This window comes from Hypanus sabinus, chromosome 11 (assembly GCF_030144855.1).
Source record: "Hypanus sabinus isolate sHypSab1 chromosome 11, sHypSab1.hap1, whole genome shotgun sequence".
Taxonomy (NCBI): Eukaryota; Metazoa; Chordata; class Chondrichthyes; order Myliobatiformes; family Dasyatidae; genus Hypanus; species Hypanus sabinus.
The window spans coordinates 15,202,931-15,221,981 of record NC_082716.1 but is presented as its reverse complement, the minus strand read 5'-3'; the positions used below and the strand labels follow the sequence as shown (position 1 = coordinate 15,221,981).

General features: G+C 40.4%; 1 protein-coding gene across 2 annotated transcripts in view; it reads right to left on the bottom strand.

Annotated features, from left to right (window-relative positions):
* LOC132401715 (calcium-activated chloride channel regulator 1-like) overlaps positions 1-19,051 on the bottom strand; it is a 77,122-nt gene that overhangs the window by 25,963 nt on the left and 32,108 nt on the right. The window contains exons 10-12 of one of the 2 annotated variants that reach the window (XM_059983828.1): positions 16,482-16,703; positions 6,317-6,578; positions 2,496-2,663 (exon numbers count right to left, since the gene is read on the bottom strand). In XM_059983828.1, the coding sequence (XP_059839811.1) occupies positions 2,496-2,663; positions 6,317-6,578; positions 16,482-16,703 (652 nt within the window). The remainder of the gene's footprint in view (positions 1-2,495; positions 2,664-6,316; positions 6,579-16,481; positions 16,704-19,051) is intronic. The other variant, XM_059983829.1, reaches the window with a different exon arrangement.

Below are 19,051 nucleotides of genomic sequence, written 5' to 3'. Positions count from 1 at the left end.
CAGCTTAGGGTTAAATGGTGGTCATGCTATATTCACACCTGAACAATGGCAATACTTGCAGACTGCCTCCAGCACAATCCTTAGACTGTGTTGGTCAATAACACTAAGGATGCATTTCAATGTATGTTTCGATGCACATGTGGCAAATAGAGCTGACCTTTAATCTTTTATTGTGATTATATTAGTCCTGATGATACTATTCCTGGAGCATTTTGTACAATATTAGTCTAAAGAGCAGGGGAAAAAAATACTTGCTTTCGGGGCTGAGCGGTGAAGATTCAGCAAAATCCCATGATGCCTGATCTACTGTGCAATCACAGCCTGATCAGGCTAAGCCATTATTCCCTCAGGTTTAGAGGGGACAACAAGGGAGTTGTAAAGTACTTTAAGAGACATTTAGATAAGCGCAAGAATCTGATGAAAGTAGAGGAACATGGACATTGTGTGGGCAGCAGAGATTAATTTGGTGAGCCATTTGATTACTAATTGAATTGGCTTGACATAACGTTGTGGGCCAAAAGGCCTGTTACTGTGCTGTACTGTTTTATGTTCCATGTTCCTCTGTCCTAGAATGTTGGATCATGGTCTCCAAATAAAGGATAAAGTCTTTAGGACTGAATTGTGTAGAAATTCCTTTACTCAAAGGGAGGTCACTTATTGGAGTTCTATTCTTGAGAAGTCAGTTATTGGTTGCATTTAAAACTGTAATAATTTACTTCAGTTTATTCAGGGTAATTGAGAAGAAAATGTTTTTTGAGCAGGAAGATCTTGTTGAATGGTGGAGCAGGCTGCACTTCTCCTAATTCTCCTCTTTCTTGGGTTCTTAGGTTCAAGGGCCTCCAAGAGGACGAAAACCTTGTTGTGGCTTGAAGGCTTGTGTGCTTCAATAACCCAGAGAGCTGTATTGGCTCTCATGCCTCTTAGTAGGGTCACTCATGCCAAAAAGGTCAAGGGGTAGAGGTCAGACTAAGAGTAGTCCACTGGTCCTCCAGTTTTGTGGCTTCAACTCAGCCCTGACTAGTAAAACAGAACTGGAGTTATCCGGAGTTCAATCCAGATAAGTGTGAGGTGATTTATTTTGGAAGGACAAACTAGAAGTGCGGAGCACACTCGATGGGCCAAATGGCCAACTTCTGCTTCTTTGTCTTATAGACTGAGCACAGCATTAATGGTCAGTTACTTAAGAGTGTGGATGAACAAAGGGACCTTGGGGTTCAAATCCATACATCCCTCAAGATCACTGCGCAGGATGATAGGGTAGTTAAGAAGGCCTATGGGATGCTAGGCTTCATTAACAAGGGGATTGAGCTCAAAAGTAGAGAGGTCATGTTACAACTCTACAAATCTCTGGTGAGACCGCACTTAGAGTATTGTGTTCAATTCTGGTCACCTCAAGATAGGAAGGATGTGGAAACTATGGAGAGGGTGCAGAGGAGATTTACCAGGATGTTGCCTGGTTTGGAGAACAAGTCATATGAAACAAGGTTAGCAGAGCTGAGACTTTTCTCTTTGGAGTGTAGAAGAATGAGAGGGGACTTGATAGAGGTCTTCAAGATTATGAGACGCATAGATAGGGTGATAGTCAGTACCTGTTTCCCAGGGCACCAATAGCAAACACCAGAGGGCATTTGTACAAAATTAAGGGAGGGAAGTTTTGGGGAGACATAAGGGGTAAGTTTTTTTATGCAGAGGGTTGTGAGTGCCTGAAATGACTTGCCAGGGATGGTGGTGGAGGCTAAAACATTAGGGGTATTTAAGAGCCTCTTGGACAGGCACATGGATGAAAGAGAAATAGAGGGTTATGGGGTAGTGTGGGTTTAATATGTTTTTTCTTCAGGATTATATGGGTTGGCATAAAATGGAGGGCTGAAGGGCCTGTACTGTGCTGTAATGTTCTATGGTTCAATGGTGACTGTTACAAAAGCAGCAATGAAGAATCCTTCTATGAGTGACAGTATTCCTGAGTCTCCACCTGGAACTTGTACAACCGACAGTCAAGAAAACTGAGCTTCTGACACAATGAAGGAAGCCCTGAACACCACCAGAGATGGAGGACCTTTATTGCTGCCTTAAATGTCAGTGGCATAACAGGCAGTAAGTGTAAGAAGGTTCAAGTGGAGTGAGACCTGCACCCACAACTCTCTGTCTCTGAAGTGAGAGTGTCATTGGTAATATCCTAAACAAACCCTTTACTTTGACATTCACTTTCATTCCCCTGCATGATCACAACAGAAAAAAGACTTCAATGCTCACACGTTCAACAACATCATAGTTTTGATTGGCATTAGAAATACAAATCAGATGTTTCTATCAGTGAGATACATTGGAACAATTCTGGCCCTTGGACTCTGACCACTGTGCACATGCCAGCACCAATCCAGGGCTTGATATGAGCTGTAAGGACCAATAAAGCTGAACTCAATGATTCAACTTGACAGCAAATTGTTCATTGTTACCATAATAATTCCACATTTCTATTTTATAATATGTATTACCATTTTCCATGAATCCTGGTAGGCACTTGGCCTGTCCTCCTGTTCTGACCGTTATCTTTGTGGTACCTTTGAATCCCTGTACACGTACTTTAACCGCATATCTTCCTTTTCCACTGTAGTCGAGGAAATACTTCGAGTAAATCCCATCATTCCTGACGATATCAGCACCTAATGTCAAAATAAATGAAAATAGACTACAGTCATGCTATAAAGAAATTTGAATAAAGAAAAATTAAATGACTGTACAAGAGGTACAAGGGATATTAAAGCTGCACTAATAATTGTCCATGTTAACCTCAATACAATATGCCCAAACACTGAACTTCAAAACTTTCTTTGATTGTTGTGATGCATTGGCTTTGACGTCAATAGAGCCACAAAGCAGTGCTTTGGCCGAATGAGTCCACGATGCCCATTCAGCTAGACCCAATTTCCTACATTTTCCCGCATTCCTCCAGGGTCCTACTTCCATGTACTTTCTTAAATAATACTATACTGTAATCTGCTTCAATCACTTACTTCTTCTGGCAGGTCATACCATATACTCACCAGACTCTATGTAAAAAGTCGCCCTTCAAATCTCTTTTAAAAATTTTTCCCTCTCATTCTAAGTCTATGTCTCCTAGTTTTAGATTCCCTGAATTTGTGGAAAAATATCCACCTAATCGATACTTCTTATAATTTCAAACACTATAAGATTGCCCCTCATTTTCCAAGTTTTCAATACATTGATAAATTTTAATCTTTTAATCTTTCATTTATTCTTTTTATTGTTAAGTATCTGGTTATAACTGCTAATGCTAATATTTGACTTGCGTTTCAGAGTCACGACATGGTGTATTAGACAAGATAATTCTGACCTTCTCTAAAAAACTCCAGTGAACTAAATTGGTATGGATTTCTAAAGGAACAGTCCCACTGTTTGTGTTCACCCTCGGGGGCTTCCCTTTTATAGTCCCCATTGTTAACTGAATATAAACTGGAGAGTTTTGTTGGCCCTACCACCACATAAGGAAATGGTATAGAAAGAGAAAAACGTAAGACAATATCACAAGTTGGAATCTAATTTAAACCAATCTACACCAACTGTCTTTTGATCTAGAGCTGTTTTGCTTTTTAGCTGCACAGAGACTAAATCTCAGCTTTATTTCAAGGTCAAAGTCAAAGTAAAAATTGTTATCAAAGTACATATATGTCACCATATACTACCTTGAGATTCATTTTCTTACATGCATTCACAAAAAAATAAAGAATTAGAAGAGAATTTATGAAAAACTCTACATAAACAAAGACTGACAAGCAACCAATAAGCACCAGAAGACAATTAGTGCAAAATCAAAAAATAAATAATACTGAGCACATGGATTGTAGAGTCCTTGAAAGTGAATCCATAGGTTGCAGAATCAGTTCAAAGTTCTGGTGAATTTAGTTATCTACGCTGGTTCAGGAGACTGATGGTTATAAGGTAATAACTGTCCCTGAACCTGGTGGTATATGAACTAATGCTCCTGTACCTCCCATCCAATAGCAGCAGTGAGAAGACAGCATGGCCTGCATGTTGGGGTGTTTGATACTTTCTTGTGGTAGTACTTCATGGAAGTATATTAAAGGTCAATGTAGACACGATGTACACAGAGCATTCAGAGCAAGTGCAAGGCCTGGACTTGATGATGTATCATTGGAATTACTGCTGACTCAAGTCAAGAGATGAAGGGATGGTTGCCCTAGCAACGAGAGCAAGAAACATGCACCTGCCAACAAGAAGGTATGGATTGAGTTTGTGTGGAAGGAAAGCATCAGAAGCTCTGTGCCGTGAGATCTCTGAATTTACTGAACCTAGTTATATTTATAACTTTATCTTTTTGTACTCTGATGCCTTATAATCACCTAACGGAACAAAGTGTCCTTGGCCGAATGCTGAAAAGCCTTGAGGAAAGCAATTCTTGAGATTGTGATTTTGAATTTACTGACTTTATCCCATGATGAAAAAGAGATTAAAGATGTCACACGTACATCAAAGCATCGAAACATGCGCCATTTGCATCAACAATCAATGCAATCTGCGATTTTAAAAAGATGTTTTATTGAGCTGGAATGTGGAAGAGCCTTTCCGGCCATGAGAGCCACACTGCCCAGCAATCCCCTGAATTTAATCCGAGCCTAATCAGGGGACAATTTATAATGATCAACTAACCCACCAACTAGTATATCTTTGGAATGGGGGAGAAAACCGGAGCACCTGGAGGATACCCATATGGTTACGGGGAGAAGGTACAATCTCTTTACAAGCTGCAGTGGGAATTGAACAGCAATCTTACAGCTGGCACTGTACTGGCATTACACTAACTACTGTTCTACACCTCCAATACACCTCCAAATTTAGTGGTTTAATCTCACTAATTACATCTTGTGTCACATCACATCACATCACCTCTCATACCCACCTAATTTTGATCAACACTCAACCTTCACTTTCCTGATGCACATCCAGTTATCTGTCCAACATTGCCAGTGACCCTTTTCTTTATGCAATGTGACACATTAACCTTAACATCTCCTGACTGACTGGGACCATACTATGGCCTGACATTGAGAAGGTCCAAGCATGGCGCTTGTAAAAACCACAGAGCAGATCACTGGGTTCTCCCTCTCTCCTACTTGTGACATTTACTGGCAATGTTGTATACAAAGGGCCCGAAGCTTTGTTGAGGATCCCTACTGACAATCTCTTTAACCCACCACTATCAGGAAGTAGGTACAGCAACATCAGGTCTAGGATTGCCAGACTGGGTAACAGCTTCTTCCCTTTGGCTGTGAGACTAGTGAATACCCTGCCACCACCAAACTGTTTTCTGTTTACTGTACAGTTTGTTGTTTACTGTTTATATGTGTTGTGCTCTATGTACATTGCAAATAATATTTTATTAGTTTATTTATGGTAATATTTTGTTTTATGTGCCATGTGTGAACCATGGTCCAGATAACGTTGATTCATTTGGTTATACAATCAGATAACAATAAACTTAAACTTGGACTTGTTAAGATTGTGACTTTTCCATGACTAAATCACAGTTGTTCCTTTTGTCCTCATCTGTCCAGAGGTGTCACAAGACATGCATGAAAATAATTCTTCAATGGCTTTCTCCCCTCCAAGGGCACTGTCACAAGATGAATGGACCTACAGAAGAAATTACCCATATACCAAGGTGGGACTGTTCAAAAAGTTATATTCTTGTCTGCTGAAACACAGGCCAGGAGGGAAAAGAAGTAAGCACCAGAATTCAAAGTCAGGTATTAATTGTGAAGGTGAAAAGCTTAAGAGAAACATGAGGGGGATCTTCTTCATTTAGAGGATGGTAAGAGTGTGGAACAAGTTGCCAACAGAAGTGGTAGATGTGGGTTTGATTCCACCATTTAAGAGAAATTTGGAGAGGTATATGGATGGGACGGGTATGGAGGGCTATGGTCCAGTGCAGATCAATGGGATGAGATGGAATAACAGTTTCACACTGACTAGATGGGCCGAAGGCACTGTTTTTGTACTTTAATGCTCTATGATGCAAGAAGCAGGGAGAAATGGAGATAATTTAAAGGCAGTGAAGATGAACGTGGGATCCACAGTGACTTGGATCCAAATGTAGTGATGGAAGGTTGCTGCAAAGTTCTAAAAGCTTTCACATACAATGTGTTATTAATCCCATCGTTATGATCTATCATATAGTTCTTTAGAAAGGAAGCTAACTTTTGATATATCTGCAGTGTTGGAATGTGCAATAGAGCTACACTTTTTTTTATTCATAGGGACATTTAATGAGTCCTACCTAAGCCATCATCCAAGAGCTTCAGTGTAACTGGAGGGCCACTGGGACGTTCAACAATAGCTGTCACATTTGTATTCAGAACTGGCTGAAATCCATAACTAACTTCCACGTAGCAAATCATTGGGCTGTTGGGATCCTTCCTGCTGATGTGCCCATTAACTTTGATTGGTGGAGCTTGTGGATCTGCTGCTCGTGATGTTATGATGATTGTTATGACCTGTTTGGCTCCTGGGTTTTGAATGCTGTAAATCCAAGATCCAATCTAGGAAACAAAGAGTTAGAAAAATATTATTCTTCCTCATTGACTTGTTTCATATAATCTAGTAGAGCCCATGTTGTTCTTCTGCCAGCTGAACTGATCTCAGCTAAGACTCCCAATGTTCACTCCAATTTCTTTTACAGTTACACAGACCTACCATTGCTCTGTGCAGGGAATATTTACATTACCTGAAAACTCTGGGGACATTTTCTTTTTTGTAATGCTATGGCTACTATGGCAATTGAGATTGAAAATTGAAAAATGACATATTTTTGATTTTATTTATTAATTGAAGTATATAATGAAATACAGTACAAAAAAGAAAATCTTTAACATTTTGTAAGCTTTTAAATTTTAAACTTAGATGGTATCTGTATTCAGCAGGTTGGTGGTTTATTAACAACAAGCTATCCACTTCCATTCTATGTTTATTATTACAACTTGTGACAGTGTTGCAACTTGAAACACTGACTATGTAAATATGTTGAATCTCTAAAATGTTTCAAAGTAAATATTGAGTGTTTATCATTTAGAAAATCTATGGATTATATTCACAACTAATTACATAGTTTCACAATTATATTAGCATAAACTCAAAATCATTTTAACATTATAAGACCATAAGATATAGGAGAAGAATTAGGCCATTTGGCCCATCGAGTTTGCTCCTCCATGTTATCATGGTGGTCAGATTTTCCTCTCACCCTCAGTTTCCTCGATTTTCTCCCCATATCCCTTCATGCCCTGACCTATTAAGAATCTATCAAACTCTGCCTTAAATATACATAAAGACTTGGCCTCCTCAGCTGCCTGTGGCAAGGAATTTCATAGATTCACCACTCTCTGGCTAAAGAAATTCCTTCTTATCTCCATTCTAAATAGACAAACCTCTATTCTGTGGCTATTTCCTCTGCTATTTGACTCTCCTGCCTTAGGAAATATTCTCTCCACATCCATACCATCAAGGTTTTCACCATTCGATAGGTTTCATCGAGGTCCCCCTCATTCTTCTGAATTGCAGCAAATACAGGCCCAGAACCATCAGATGGTCTCCATATGTCAAGCCATTCAATCCTGGAATCATTTTCGTGAACCTCTTTTGAACCCTCTCCAGTTTCAGAACATCCTTTCTAAGATAAGGGCCCAGAACTGCTCACAATACTCCAAGAAAGGCCTCACCAGTGCTTTATGTAACAGAAAATTACAGCTGCGCATGAACAAAGGCTACGTGCATGGGAACATTTCAGTCTCCGCCGGCCACACACCCACGCAGCTTAGAGGGAACAGCACTCTTAAAATAGCCTCATTATTATTTGCTTGGCTTGGAAGCAATGGCCAGGACACTGATGGCTGACTGCTTTCAAGCTTTTATTACTGGGCATTGAGTTCAGGAAGGGGACAGCGCACATGTTCCTGTCTACATCTTGATGAAAAATTTGAAAGATATGCACAATCAACACTTTTTATTGACACTTTTACCTTCAACTATTATTAAGCGCACTAACTACAATGCTAATCTGCTGGAAGAAAACAGTTGTGCAGAAGCTGAAAGATACCAAAGCCAAACCTTTTCCACTCACTGTCAATCTCATCTGTTCTCTAAAGATAAAGCTTAGCCTTTTTTTTTGTTACATGTGCATCAAAACATGCAGCAAAATGTGGCATTTGTGTGAACAATCAACACGGTCTGAGGATTGTGCAGGTGAAACCTGCAAGTGATACAATGCCTCTGGCACCAACATAGCATTCACTTCTCTCTTATTAACTCCAACCCAACACGTACCTCTTTGCAATATTGGAGGAAACTGGGGCACTCAGAGGAAAGCCATGTGATCACAGAGAGAAGGTACAAACTCCTTCCAGACAGTGGTGAGAATTGAATCATGATCGCTAATTGTCTGTGCTGTAAACTATTACAACTACAGCTACTGTGTCAACCATGCTGTTCAGATATGGCTCCATTCTGCATAGCAGACTTACTGGCTTTGAACAGCAGATTGTACCATCGGACTTCTGGAGAACTCAAAATATACCAGGGAAGTCATTCTGGTGTGAAACAAAAAGCTTATTTCTCTCACCTGTCTCATGCCATAGGATCTCAAATGTGCTGTAAGGAATGGTGAGAGCACAGCTAACACAAATGTTGCTTCACAGTTCCAGAACCCTGGTACAGTCCTGAACAATGAAACAATCTCACTTCTAACACGAGGAAATCTGCAGATGCTGGAAATTCAAGCAACACACAAAAAATGCTGGTGGAACACAGCAGGTCAGGCAGCATCTATAAGGAGAAGCACTGTTGATGTTTCGGGCCGAGACACTTCATCAGGACAGACCAAGGGTCTTGGCTCGAAACATCGACAGTGCTTCTCCATATAGATGCTGCCTGGTCTGCTGTGTGCCACCAGCATTTTGTGTGTGTTACTGTAACCTCATCTCTACATGGATTCATCAGCTAATAAACTCAAAAGGTGAAGCAATATTCAGGAACAACTTTGATTGTCTGGAATCTCTATTATGCAGGCACAATGAGTTCAAGCAGAAATAACAAAAGAAGTCTTCAGAATCCTAAGCAATCCATTCAAGTATGAACTGCCACAGCTGTGAATGATCATAAGACCAGAAGATATAGAAGCAGAATCAGGCCATTCAGCCCATCAAGTCTCCTCTGCCATTCAGTCATGGCTGATCCCGGATCCCACTTAACTCCATACACCTGCCTTCTCGCCGTATCCTATGATAACCTGACTGATCAGGAAACGATCATATTCCACCTGAAATATACCCATGGTTTTGGCCTCTACCATATCTGTGTCAGAGCATTCCACAGATTCTCCAGCTAAAAAAATTCCTCCTTACCTCTGTTCTAAAAGGTTGCCACTCAGTTTTGGGGCTGTACCCTCTGGTTCTGGATAACCCCACCATAGGAAACATCCTCTTCACATCCACTAGTTCTTTCAACTTTCAATAGGTTTCAATGAGATCCTCATGCATTCCTTTAAATTCCAGTGAATACAGACCTAAGCTGGCAAATGCTCTTCAAGTGTTAACCCCTTCATTCCCAGAAACATACTCAAGAACCTCTTCTGGACACTGTTCAACGACAACACATAATTTTTGCAGCCAGCAGGGTGAGTATCAGTGCAGCAGAGGTGCAGAATCAAAAAGGGTAGCAAATACAGTACTCATAGTGTTATATCTCAATGCATGGAGCATAAGAAATAAGGTGGATCATCTTGTTACATGATTACAGATTGCCAATTATGATGTGGTGATCATCACTGAATCGTGGCTAAAGGATGGTTGTAGTTGGGAACTGAGTGTCTCAATTTACACGTTGTATCAGAGGGATAGGATGGTAGTCAGAGGGAGTGGTGTGGATTTGCTGGTAAAGAATGACATCAAATCAGTAGAAAGATGGTGACGTAGGATCAGAAGATGTTGAATCCTTATGGGTTTATATTAAGAAACTGCAAGTGCAAAAGAACCCTGATGGCAGTGATATACAGGCCCCTGAACAGTGGCTGGCTGTGGACCAGAGATTACAACAGGAAATAGAAAAGACATATCAAAAGGGGAATGTTATGATAGTCATGGGAGATTTCACCATGCACATCGATCAGGAAAATCTTAATGGTATTGGATCTCAAAAGAGTGAGTTTGTTGAATGCCTATGAGGTGGCTTTTTAGAGCAGTTTGTCATTGAGCCTACTAGGGGATCAGCTGTACTAGATTGGGTGCTATACAGTGAACTGGAGATGATTAGGGAGTTTAAGGTAAAAGAACACTTAGGAACCAGTGATCACAATATGATTGAGTTCAACTTGAAGTTTGACAGGGAGAAAATAAAGTCTGATGCAACAGTATTTCAGTGGAGTAAAGGAAATTACACTGGAATAAGAGACGTGTTGGCCAAAGTATATTGGAAAGATATGTTGACAGGGGTGACTACAGAGCAGCAATGGCAATAGTTTCAAGGAAAGATGAGGAAGGTGCAGGATAGATGTATTTCAAAAACAAAGTAATTCTCAATGGCTGACAAGGGAAGTCAAAGCTAATGTAAAAGCAAAAGAGAGGGCATACAACAAAGCAAGAAAGAGTGGGAATACAGAGGATTGGGAAGCTTTTAAAATTCTACAAAGAACAACAAGAAGAGTCATTAGGAGGGAAAAGATGAAATACAAAAGCAAGCTACCAAATAATATCAAAGTGGATAGTAAAAGCTTTTTCAAGTATGTAAAAAATAAATTTGAGAGCGGATATAGGAAAATGAGGCTGGAGAAATAATTACAGGGAACAAGGAGATGGCAGATGAACTAAATGAGTATTTTGCATTAGTCTTCACTGTGGAAGTCACTAGCAATGTGCCAAATGTTGAAGGGTGTGAGGGAAGAGAAGAGAGTATTATTTGGAGAGGTTGCTCAAAAAGCTGAAAGATCTAAGGATATATAAGTCACCCAGACCAGATGAGCATCACCCTAGGGTTCTGAAAGAGGTAGTAGTAGAGATTGTGGAGGCATTAGCAATGATCTTTAAAAAAAAATCACTGGAATCGGGCATGGTGCCAAAGGACTGGAAAATTGCAAATCTCTCTCCACTCTTTAAGAAAGGAGGAAGGCAGCAGAAATGAAATTATACACCAGATAACTTGATCTCAGTGGTTTGGAAGATGTTGGATTCAATTGGTAAGGATGGGGTTATGGAGTACTTAGTAACACAGGACAAGGCAGGACAAAGCCAGAATGGTTCTCTTAAGAGAAAACATTGCCTGATGAACTTGTTGGAACTCTTTGAGGATATTACAAGAAGGATAGATAAAAGGAATGCTGTGGATGTTGCATATTTGGACTTTCAGAAGGCCTTCGACAAGGTGCCACACATGAGGCTGCTTACCAAATTAAGAGCTCATGGGATTACAGGAAAGTACTGGCGTGGGTACACCATTGGTTGATTGGTAGGAGGCAATGAGTGGAAATAAAGGGGTCCTTTTCTGGAAGGCCGCCAGTGACTAGTGGTGTTCTGCAGGGGTCAGCACGGGGACCACTTCTTTTCATGCTGAATATCAATGTTTTAGATGATGGAATAGATGGCTTTGTTCCCAAGTTTGCAGGTAGTGTCGAGGAAACAGGTAGGTTGCAGGTCGACATTAGGCGATTGGACAAGAGGGTGGCAAATGAAATACAATGTTGCAAAATGCATGGTCATGCACTTTGGTGGAAGAAATAGATGCACAGCCTAGTTTCTAAATAGGGAACAAACCTAAAACTCTGAGATGCTTGGGGACTTGGAAGTCCTTGTGCAGAAGGTTAACTTGCAGGTAGAGTTGGTGATGAGGAAGGCAAATGCAATGTTAGCATTCATTTCAAGAGGTCTAGAATACAAGAGCAAAGATGTGATGCTGAGGCTTTATAAGGTGTTGGCGAGGCCTCTCCTTGAGTATTGTGAACAGTGTTGGGCTCCTCATCTTACAAAAGATGTACTGGCATTGGAAAGGGTTCGGGGAGGTTTACAAGGATGATTCAGGGAATGAAAGGGTTATCACAGGAGGAACTCAGGGTCTGTACTTGCTGGAATTTAAAAGAATGAGGGGAATCTCATTGAAACTTTCAAGTGTTGAAAGGCCTAGACAAGGTAGATGTGGAAAGGATATTTCTCATGGTGGGGGAGTCGAGAACAAGCGAGCACAGTGTTAGGATAATGGGGCATCCACTTAAACCAGAGATGTGGAGAAACTTCTTTAGGCAGAGTGTGGTGAATTTGTGGTGAATTTGTTACCACAAGCAGCTGTGGAGGCCAGGTCATTATTGTTCCTTTTACCAAAATGCATTATCATGCATTTCCTAACACTGTATTCCATCTGTTTCTTCTTTGCCCATTCTTTCAATTTGTCCTGCTGCCATCACATTGCCCCCTCAACACTACCTTCCCCATCACCTTTCTATGTATCATCCACAAACTTTGCCACAAAGCCATTAATTCCATTATCCAAATCATCAACAAACAATGTGAAAAATAGCAGTCCAATAATGAACCTTGAGGAACACCATTACTGCAGTTACTGGTAGCTGACCAGAAAAGGCCCCCTTTATTCCCACTCACTGCCTCCTGCCTGTCAGCCATTCTTCTGTCTACACCAGTATCTTTCCTGTAACATCACTGGCTCTTTATCTTGTTAAGTAGCCTCATGTGTGGTATCTTATCAACTGCCTTCTGAAAGTACAAGTAAATGACATCCACTGTCTCTCCTTTGTCCACCCTGTTTGTTACTTTCTCAAAGTATCTTAACAGATTTGTCAGGCAATATTTTCCTTTACAGAACCCATGCTGAATTTACATAAGAAAATAGGAAATGGGAGCAGGAGTAGCCCACCCAGCCCATCGAGCCTGCGTCACGAAAATTTAACTTATTTTATCATTAATCTCCAAGTACCCCAAATACCCTTAATAGTAAATTCCAACACTTTCCCAACCACTGAGGGTAGGCTAACTGGCCTATAATTTCCTTCCTTTTGCCTTCCTCCCTTCTTAAAGAGTGGAGTGACATTTACAGTCTTCTAGTCCTCTGGGACCATGCCCGAATCAAGTGATTCTTGGAAGATCATGACCAGTGCATCCATTATCTTTTCCGCAGGCTCTCTCAGGACTCCAGGTTGCAGCCCATCTGGTCCAGGTGGCTTAACCACCTTAAGAATTTGAGTTTGCCCAGCACTTTTTCCTTTGTAATAGCAACAGAATTCACTCCTACTCCCTAACGCTCATGGACCTCTGGCAGATTACTAATGTCTTCCACAGTGAAGACAGATGCAAAATACCCATTAGGTTCATCTGCCATTTCTTTGTCCCCATCACTACTTCATCAGCATCATTTCCTAGTGGTCCAATATCAACTCTCCCCTCCCCTTTACTCTTCCTATAACAAAAAAAATGGTATCCTCCCTTATATTATTGGCTAGTTTGCCTTCATATTTCATCTTTTCCTTTCTTATAGCTTTTTAGTTTCCTCTTGTTGGATGTTAAAAGCTTCCCAATCATCCAACTTTCCAGTCACTTTTGCTACCTTAATGGTCCTTTCCTTGGTTTTCCTCCAATCCACCTGAGCAAGTTCCTCTCCCATGCCTCTATAATACCCTTTATTCCATTGCAATATTGATACATGTGACTTAACCTTCTCCTTCTCAAATTGCAGTATGAGTTCAATCATATTATGATCTTTGCCTCCTAAGGGTTCCTTTACGTTAGGCATATCTGGATTAGTACACAACACTCAATCTTAGACAGACTTTCCCTGAGTAGGTTCAAGCACAAGCTGCCCTAAAAAGCCATCTCAAAGGCATTCAACAAGTTCCCTTTTTTGTGATTCAACACAAACCTGATTGTTCCAATCCCCTTGCATATTGAAATCCGCCATTACAATTGTGACATTACCCTTATTACATGTCTTCTCCAGCTTCCTTTGCAATCTCAACTTCACATCTTGGCTATTATTTGGAGGACTATATATGATTCTCATAATGTGTTATTTTATACCCTTGTAGTTTCTTAACTCCATCACAAAGATTCAACATATATCATTCTGAAATTGCGTCTTTAACTCACATGTTTTGGTCGTGTTCATTTTTGGAGAAATATTGGAAAGATATTTTTGATATTATTTCTGCGGTTTTGAATATCGATTTACAACCTCATCCTATTACCGCAATTTTTGGTTTACCAATGTTAGACTCACTGCATTTATCTTCTTCAGCCCGTTGAATGATTGCATTTCTAACTCTGATGGCTAGAAGATCTATATTGTTGAATTGGAAAGAAATTGATCCTCCCACTGTATTTAATTGGTTCTCTCAAACTATGTTATGTTTAAATTTAGAAAAAATTAGAAGTGGTACTTTTGAGACTTCTATTAAATTTGAAAAGTTATGGAGACCATTTATTCAACATTTTCATATGATGTAATATGACCCTGTGCCAAGTTCATTTGATTTCCCAGCTTTTAGCTTATGTATTTTGAGAGGACCGGAAGTGACGGCATTGATGAATACTTATTTTTGTGAGATATTATAAACAGCCCGCTTTTTTTTTTCCTTCTTTTTTTTGTTTTTTTTCTTTTATATTACTTATTAGTTATAGTTATTAGATTAGATTAGCTAGTTCTGCATTATATAAATTTTTTTTGTTTTTTTTTCTTTCTTTTTTCTGTTTTTTTTATATTATACATTATGAAATATTTAGATTTACTATGTCTATACATATATCTTATGGCTTATGCCTTGGTAAACTCATTTATATTGTAACTATTATGTATGTTTTTTTTCATATGTAATGGAATGTGTATGTTGGTAATTTCTTTATCAATATATCATCTGTATTCTGTCCATATTACTAATATTAATAAAAAGATTTAGAAAGAAAAGAACAAAGATTCTACATTCTGTGACCCTGTCACCTCTTTCTAAAGATGTAATCCCATCTCTTACCAACCGAGTCACACCACCACCTATGCCTTGCTGCCTGTCCTTTTGACTCGAAGTATACGCTTTCTTAAGCTCCCAACTATGACCTTCTTTCAACCACAACTCAGTGATGCCCACAACGTTATACCAATAAATCTCTAGCTGTGCCACAATATTGTCCACTTTATTCTGACTGCTATGCACATTTAAATATAGTCCTGCATTCTCACCCTTTTGAATTTTACCTCTGTAGTACAATTTAATACTTTGTTCTGGATGCATTTGTGTCCAGTCTTTGGCTTGCTCTTCCTTACATTCATGTTACATCCATCAGCTACTTGGAAACCTGCTGGCTCATCCTCAGCTCTGTCATATTGGCTCCCATCCCCCTGCCATATTAGTTTAAACCACTCCCAACAGATAACTCTAGTAAACATGCCTTCAAGAATATTGGTTACCCCCCCCCCCCACCACGAGATTCAAGTGCAACCCGTCCCTTTGGTTCAGGTCCCACCTGCTTCAGAAGAAGTTTCAAACATCCAGAAATCAGAATCTAGTCCCTGCTCCCTGCTCCAATTCTTCAGTCATGCACTTATCCACTACCTCATTCTATTCCTATCTTCACTGTCATGTGGCAAAGGAAGTAATCCCAAGATTAGTATCCTTGTGGTCCTGCTCCTCAGCTTCCTTCCTAACTCTCTGTATTCTGTTTTCAAGACCTCCTCCCTTTTCCTACCTATGTTGTTGGTACCAATATGGACCACGACTTCTGGCTGCTCACTCTCCCTTTTCAGGATATTGTGGACACATTCAGAAACATCATGCACTCTGGCACCAGAGAGGCAACGTTCCATTTTTGCGTCCACAGAATCGCTTATCTGTCCCCCTGACTATAGAGTCCACGATTACTGCTGACATTCTCTTCAGTTCCCTACTCTTCTGAGCTAGAGGGCCAGACTAACTGTTGCTTCCACCAGCTATGTCGCCCCTCCCCCAAACAGTACTCAAAATGGAGTAACTCACGCAAAATGCTGGAGAAACTCTGTAGGTTGGTAGCATCTACAGAGACGTTTTGGGTGGAGAGTCTGCTCTGTGAATCTCACAGAAGATTCATCAGCCAGCTCATACTGCGGAGCTCTGGACTGGGAGCAAAACATCCTCTGTCCCAGAGAGCATCTCACCCAAAACGCTGGAGGAACTCAGAAGCTCAGGCAGCTGCAATGGAACAGCTGTCACTTTGGCCAGGAGGTGCATTTCATACTTACTTCTTGGGATGCTGATGGCTGCTGTGGAAAATAGGGTCATATCTGAACTGAGAATGCATTTGGACAAATTAGCCAGAGAAAACAGACAATCAAAAAGAAAATAATCAAAAAGCAAAAGCAAAAATACACAACTGGTGAAACAGCACCCAGATGAACGCTTTAGCCATTATAGTCCATATTTTGATCCATACCTTTGCAGTGCCATTAATCTTAAGACGGGCTGATCTTGCAGACTGATCTATTTTGAAGTCAGAATTACTGTAAGTATTTCCACTGGGGTCTTGTACAAATATTATTGGATTCTCTCTCTCCCAATTCACCACAAAAAAGGTGTCATTCCCAACTGTCTTATCAATGACAACTGTGTCATTCAACCAACCGCTGGTCTCCAAGCTTTGTCCTGAGTTTTCAAGCTGGAACCAAACAAACAGAATTATTACTTTACTGTAATAAAATCAGTAAGTGAAATTAATGGTATTTTCCCTAGCTAAGTTGCTGGATGAACTTTAGTTGTGGCTAAATAGCAGAATCTGAAAGGATAGAACATAGAACATTGAAGAGAACAGGGCAGGAACAGGCCATTCGGCCAACAATGTTGTGCCAAACCAGTTAAAAACCCATTTTTAAAAAACCTCAAAACTAATCCCTCCTACCTATATTATGTCCATATCCCTCCATCTTCCTTACATCCATGTGCTTATCCAAACACCTCTTAAAAGATCAACACGTACAAAAAGGGTTTCGCCCGAAACGTTGACTGCTCATTTCAATGGATGCTGCCCGACCTGCTGTTCATCCAGCTTTTGTACGTGTTGATCTGACCACAGCATCTGCAGTGTACTTTGTATTTATCTCGTAAAAGATGTTTGCCTTTATGCCTTTACCACCATACCAGGCAGCACATTCCGGGCATTCACAACTCTCTAAGTAAAAAACTTACCACTCACATCCCCCTTCAGCCTAATGCCTCTCACCTTCAATGCATGCCCTCTGGTATTAGACATTTCAACCCTGGGAAACAGATATTCTTTGTCCACTCTAACTATGCCTCTCATAATCTTGTAAACCTCTATTAGATCTTCCTTCAGCCTCTACCACTCCAGAGAAAACAACCCAAATTTATCCAGTCTCTCGTGATAGCACATGCACTCTAAATGAGGCAGCATCCTGCTAAACCTCTTCTGCACCCTCTCCAAAACCTCAACATTGTTGCAAAAGTGGGGCGGCCAGAACTGGACGCAATATTCCGGATCTGGCCTTACCAGAGTTTAATAAAGTTGCAACAAAACCTCCAGACTTTACAACTCAATGCCTCAACTAGTAAAAGCAAGCATTCCAGAGGCCTACATAACCACCTTGTGGACTTGAGTAGTTATTTTCAAGAAGCTATAAATTTAGATCCCAAGATCTGTCTTCTCAACAACACTGTTTTGGACCTTGCCTTTAACAGTATACTGTCTCCTTGCATTTGACCTACTGCCATTTCTTGAACTGATCTATATCACACTCTTTGCCAGTCTTTTACCCTATCCACAACTCCACGAATCTTGGTATCATCTGCAAATTTACTAATCTACCCAACTATAATTTCATCCAGGTCGTTTATATACAATTCAAATATCAGAAGTCCCAGTATAGATCCCTGTGGAACACCACTAACTACAGACCTCCAGCTCAGATAGGTCCCTTTGAGAACTACCCTCTGTTTTCAACGCCCAAGCCAGTTCAGAATCTAAACAGCCAATTCTCCACGGATCCCACATATCTTCTTGATTAGCCTCCCATTAGGGACATTGTCGAACACCTTATTAAAATCCATGTATACTACATCCACTAGCCTACCTTCACAATCTCTCTCATCACCTTGTCAATAAATGCAATCAAGTTAGTAAGGAATGACCTGCCACACACAGACCCTTGCTCACTCTTCTAAATTGGGCCATGGGTTTCCAAATGCTCATATATCCTATCCCTAAGAACTTTCATCAGCAATTTCCCGACACTGACATGAAACTCATAGCTTAATAGTTCCCAGGATTTTCCATTGTTCCCTTCTTAAATAGAAGTACAACATTAGCCATCCGCCAGTCCTTGCCTGTAGCTAGAGAGGGCACAAAAACGTGGGTCAGGGGCTCAGCAATCTCACCTCTTGCCTCCTACAACAACCTGGAGTAAATCCTTAATACTCATTAGGAGGCCCAACACTTCCTCCTCCTTGACCTCTAAACACCCTAACGTATTTATACAGTCAGCACTAATGCCCATCCTCCATATCCTTTTCCTTGGTAAATACAGAAGCAAAGTACTCATTATGTACCTCAATCATAATGTCCATATCCAAGCAAATTTTTCCCCCTTCACACCTCACATCTTCTCCCTAGTTATCCTTTTACTCAATGTATGTATAGAATGCCTTGGGATTCACCTTAATCCTTCATGACCCCTCTTTGCATTCTTAATTACCGTCTTCAGTTCATTTCAGGCTCATTATACTCTTCGCGCTTGGTTTGATCCTGACTTCAGAAGCTTTGCACAATTTTTATTTTTCTTCTTGACTAAACTCATCACCTCTCTGGACATCGAAGGCTTTCTTATCTTTCCATCCCCATCCTTCCCTCTAATAGGAGCCTTTCCTGTACTCTATGCAATTGCTCTTTAAGCACCCTCCACATGGATGATGTGGTCTTGCCAGAGGAAAACTGTTCCCAATTAACTTAATTCCTGCCTAATGCCCTGATAATTTGCCCTACTCCAACTTAAA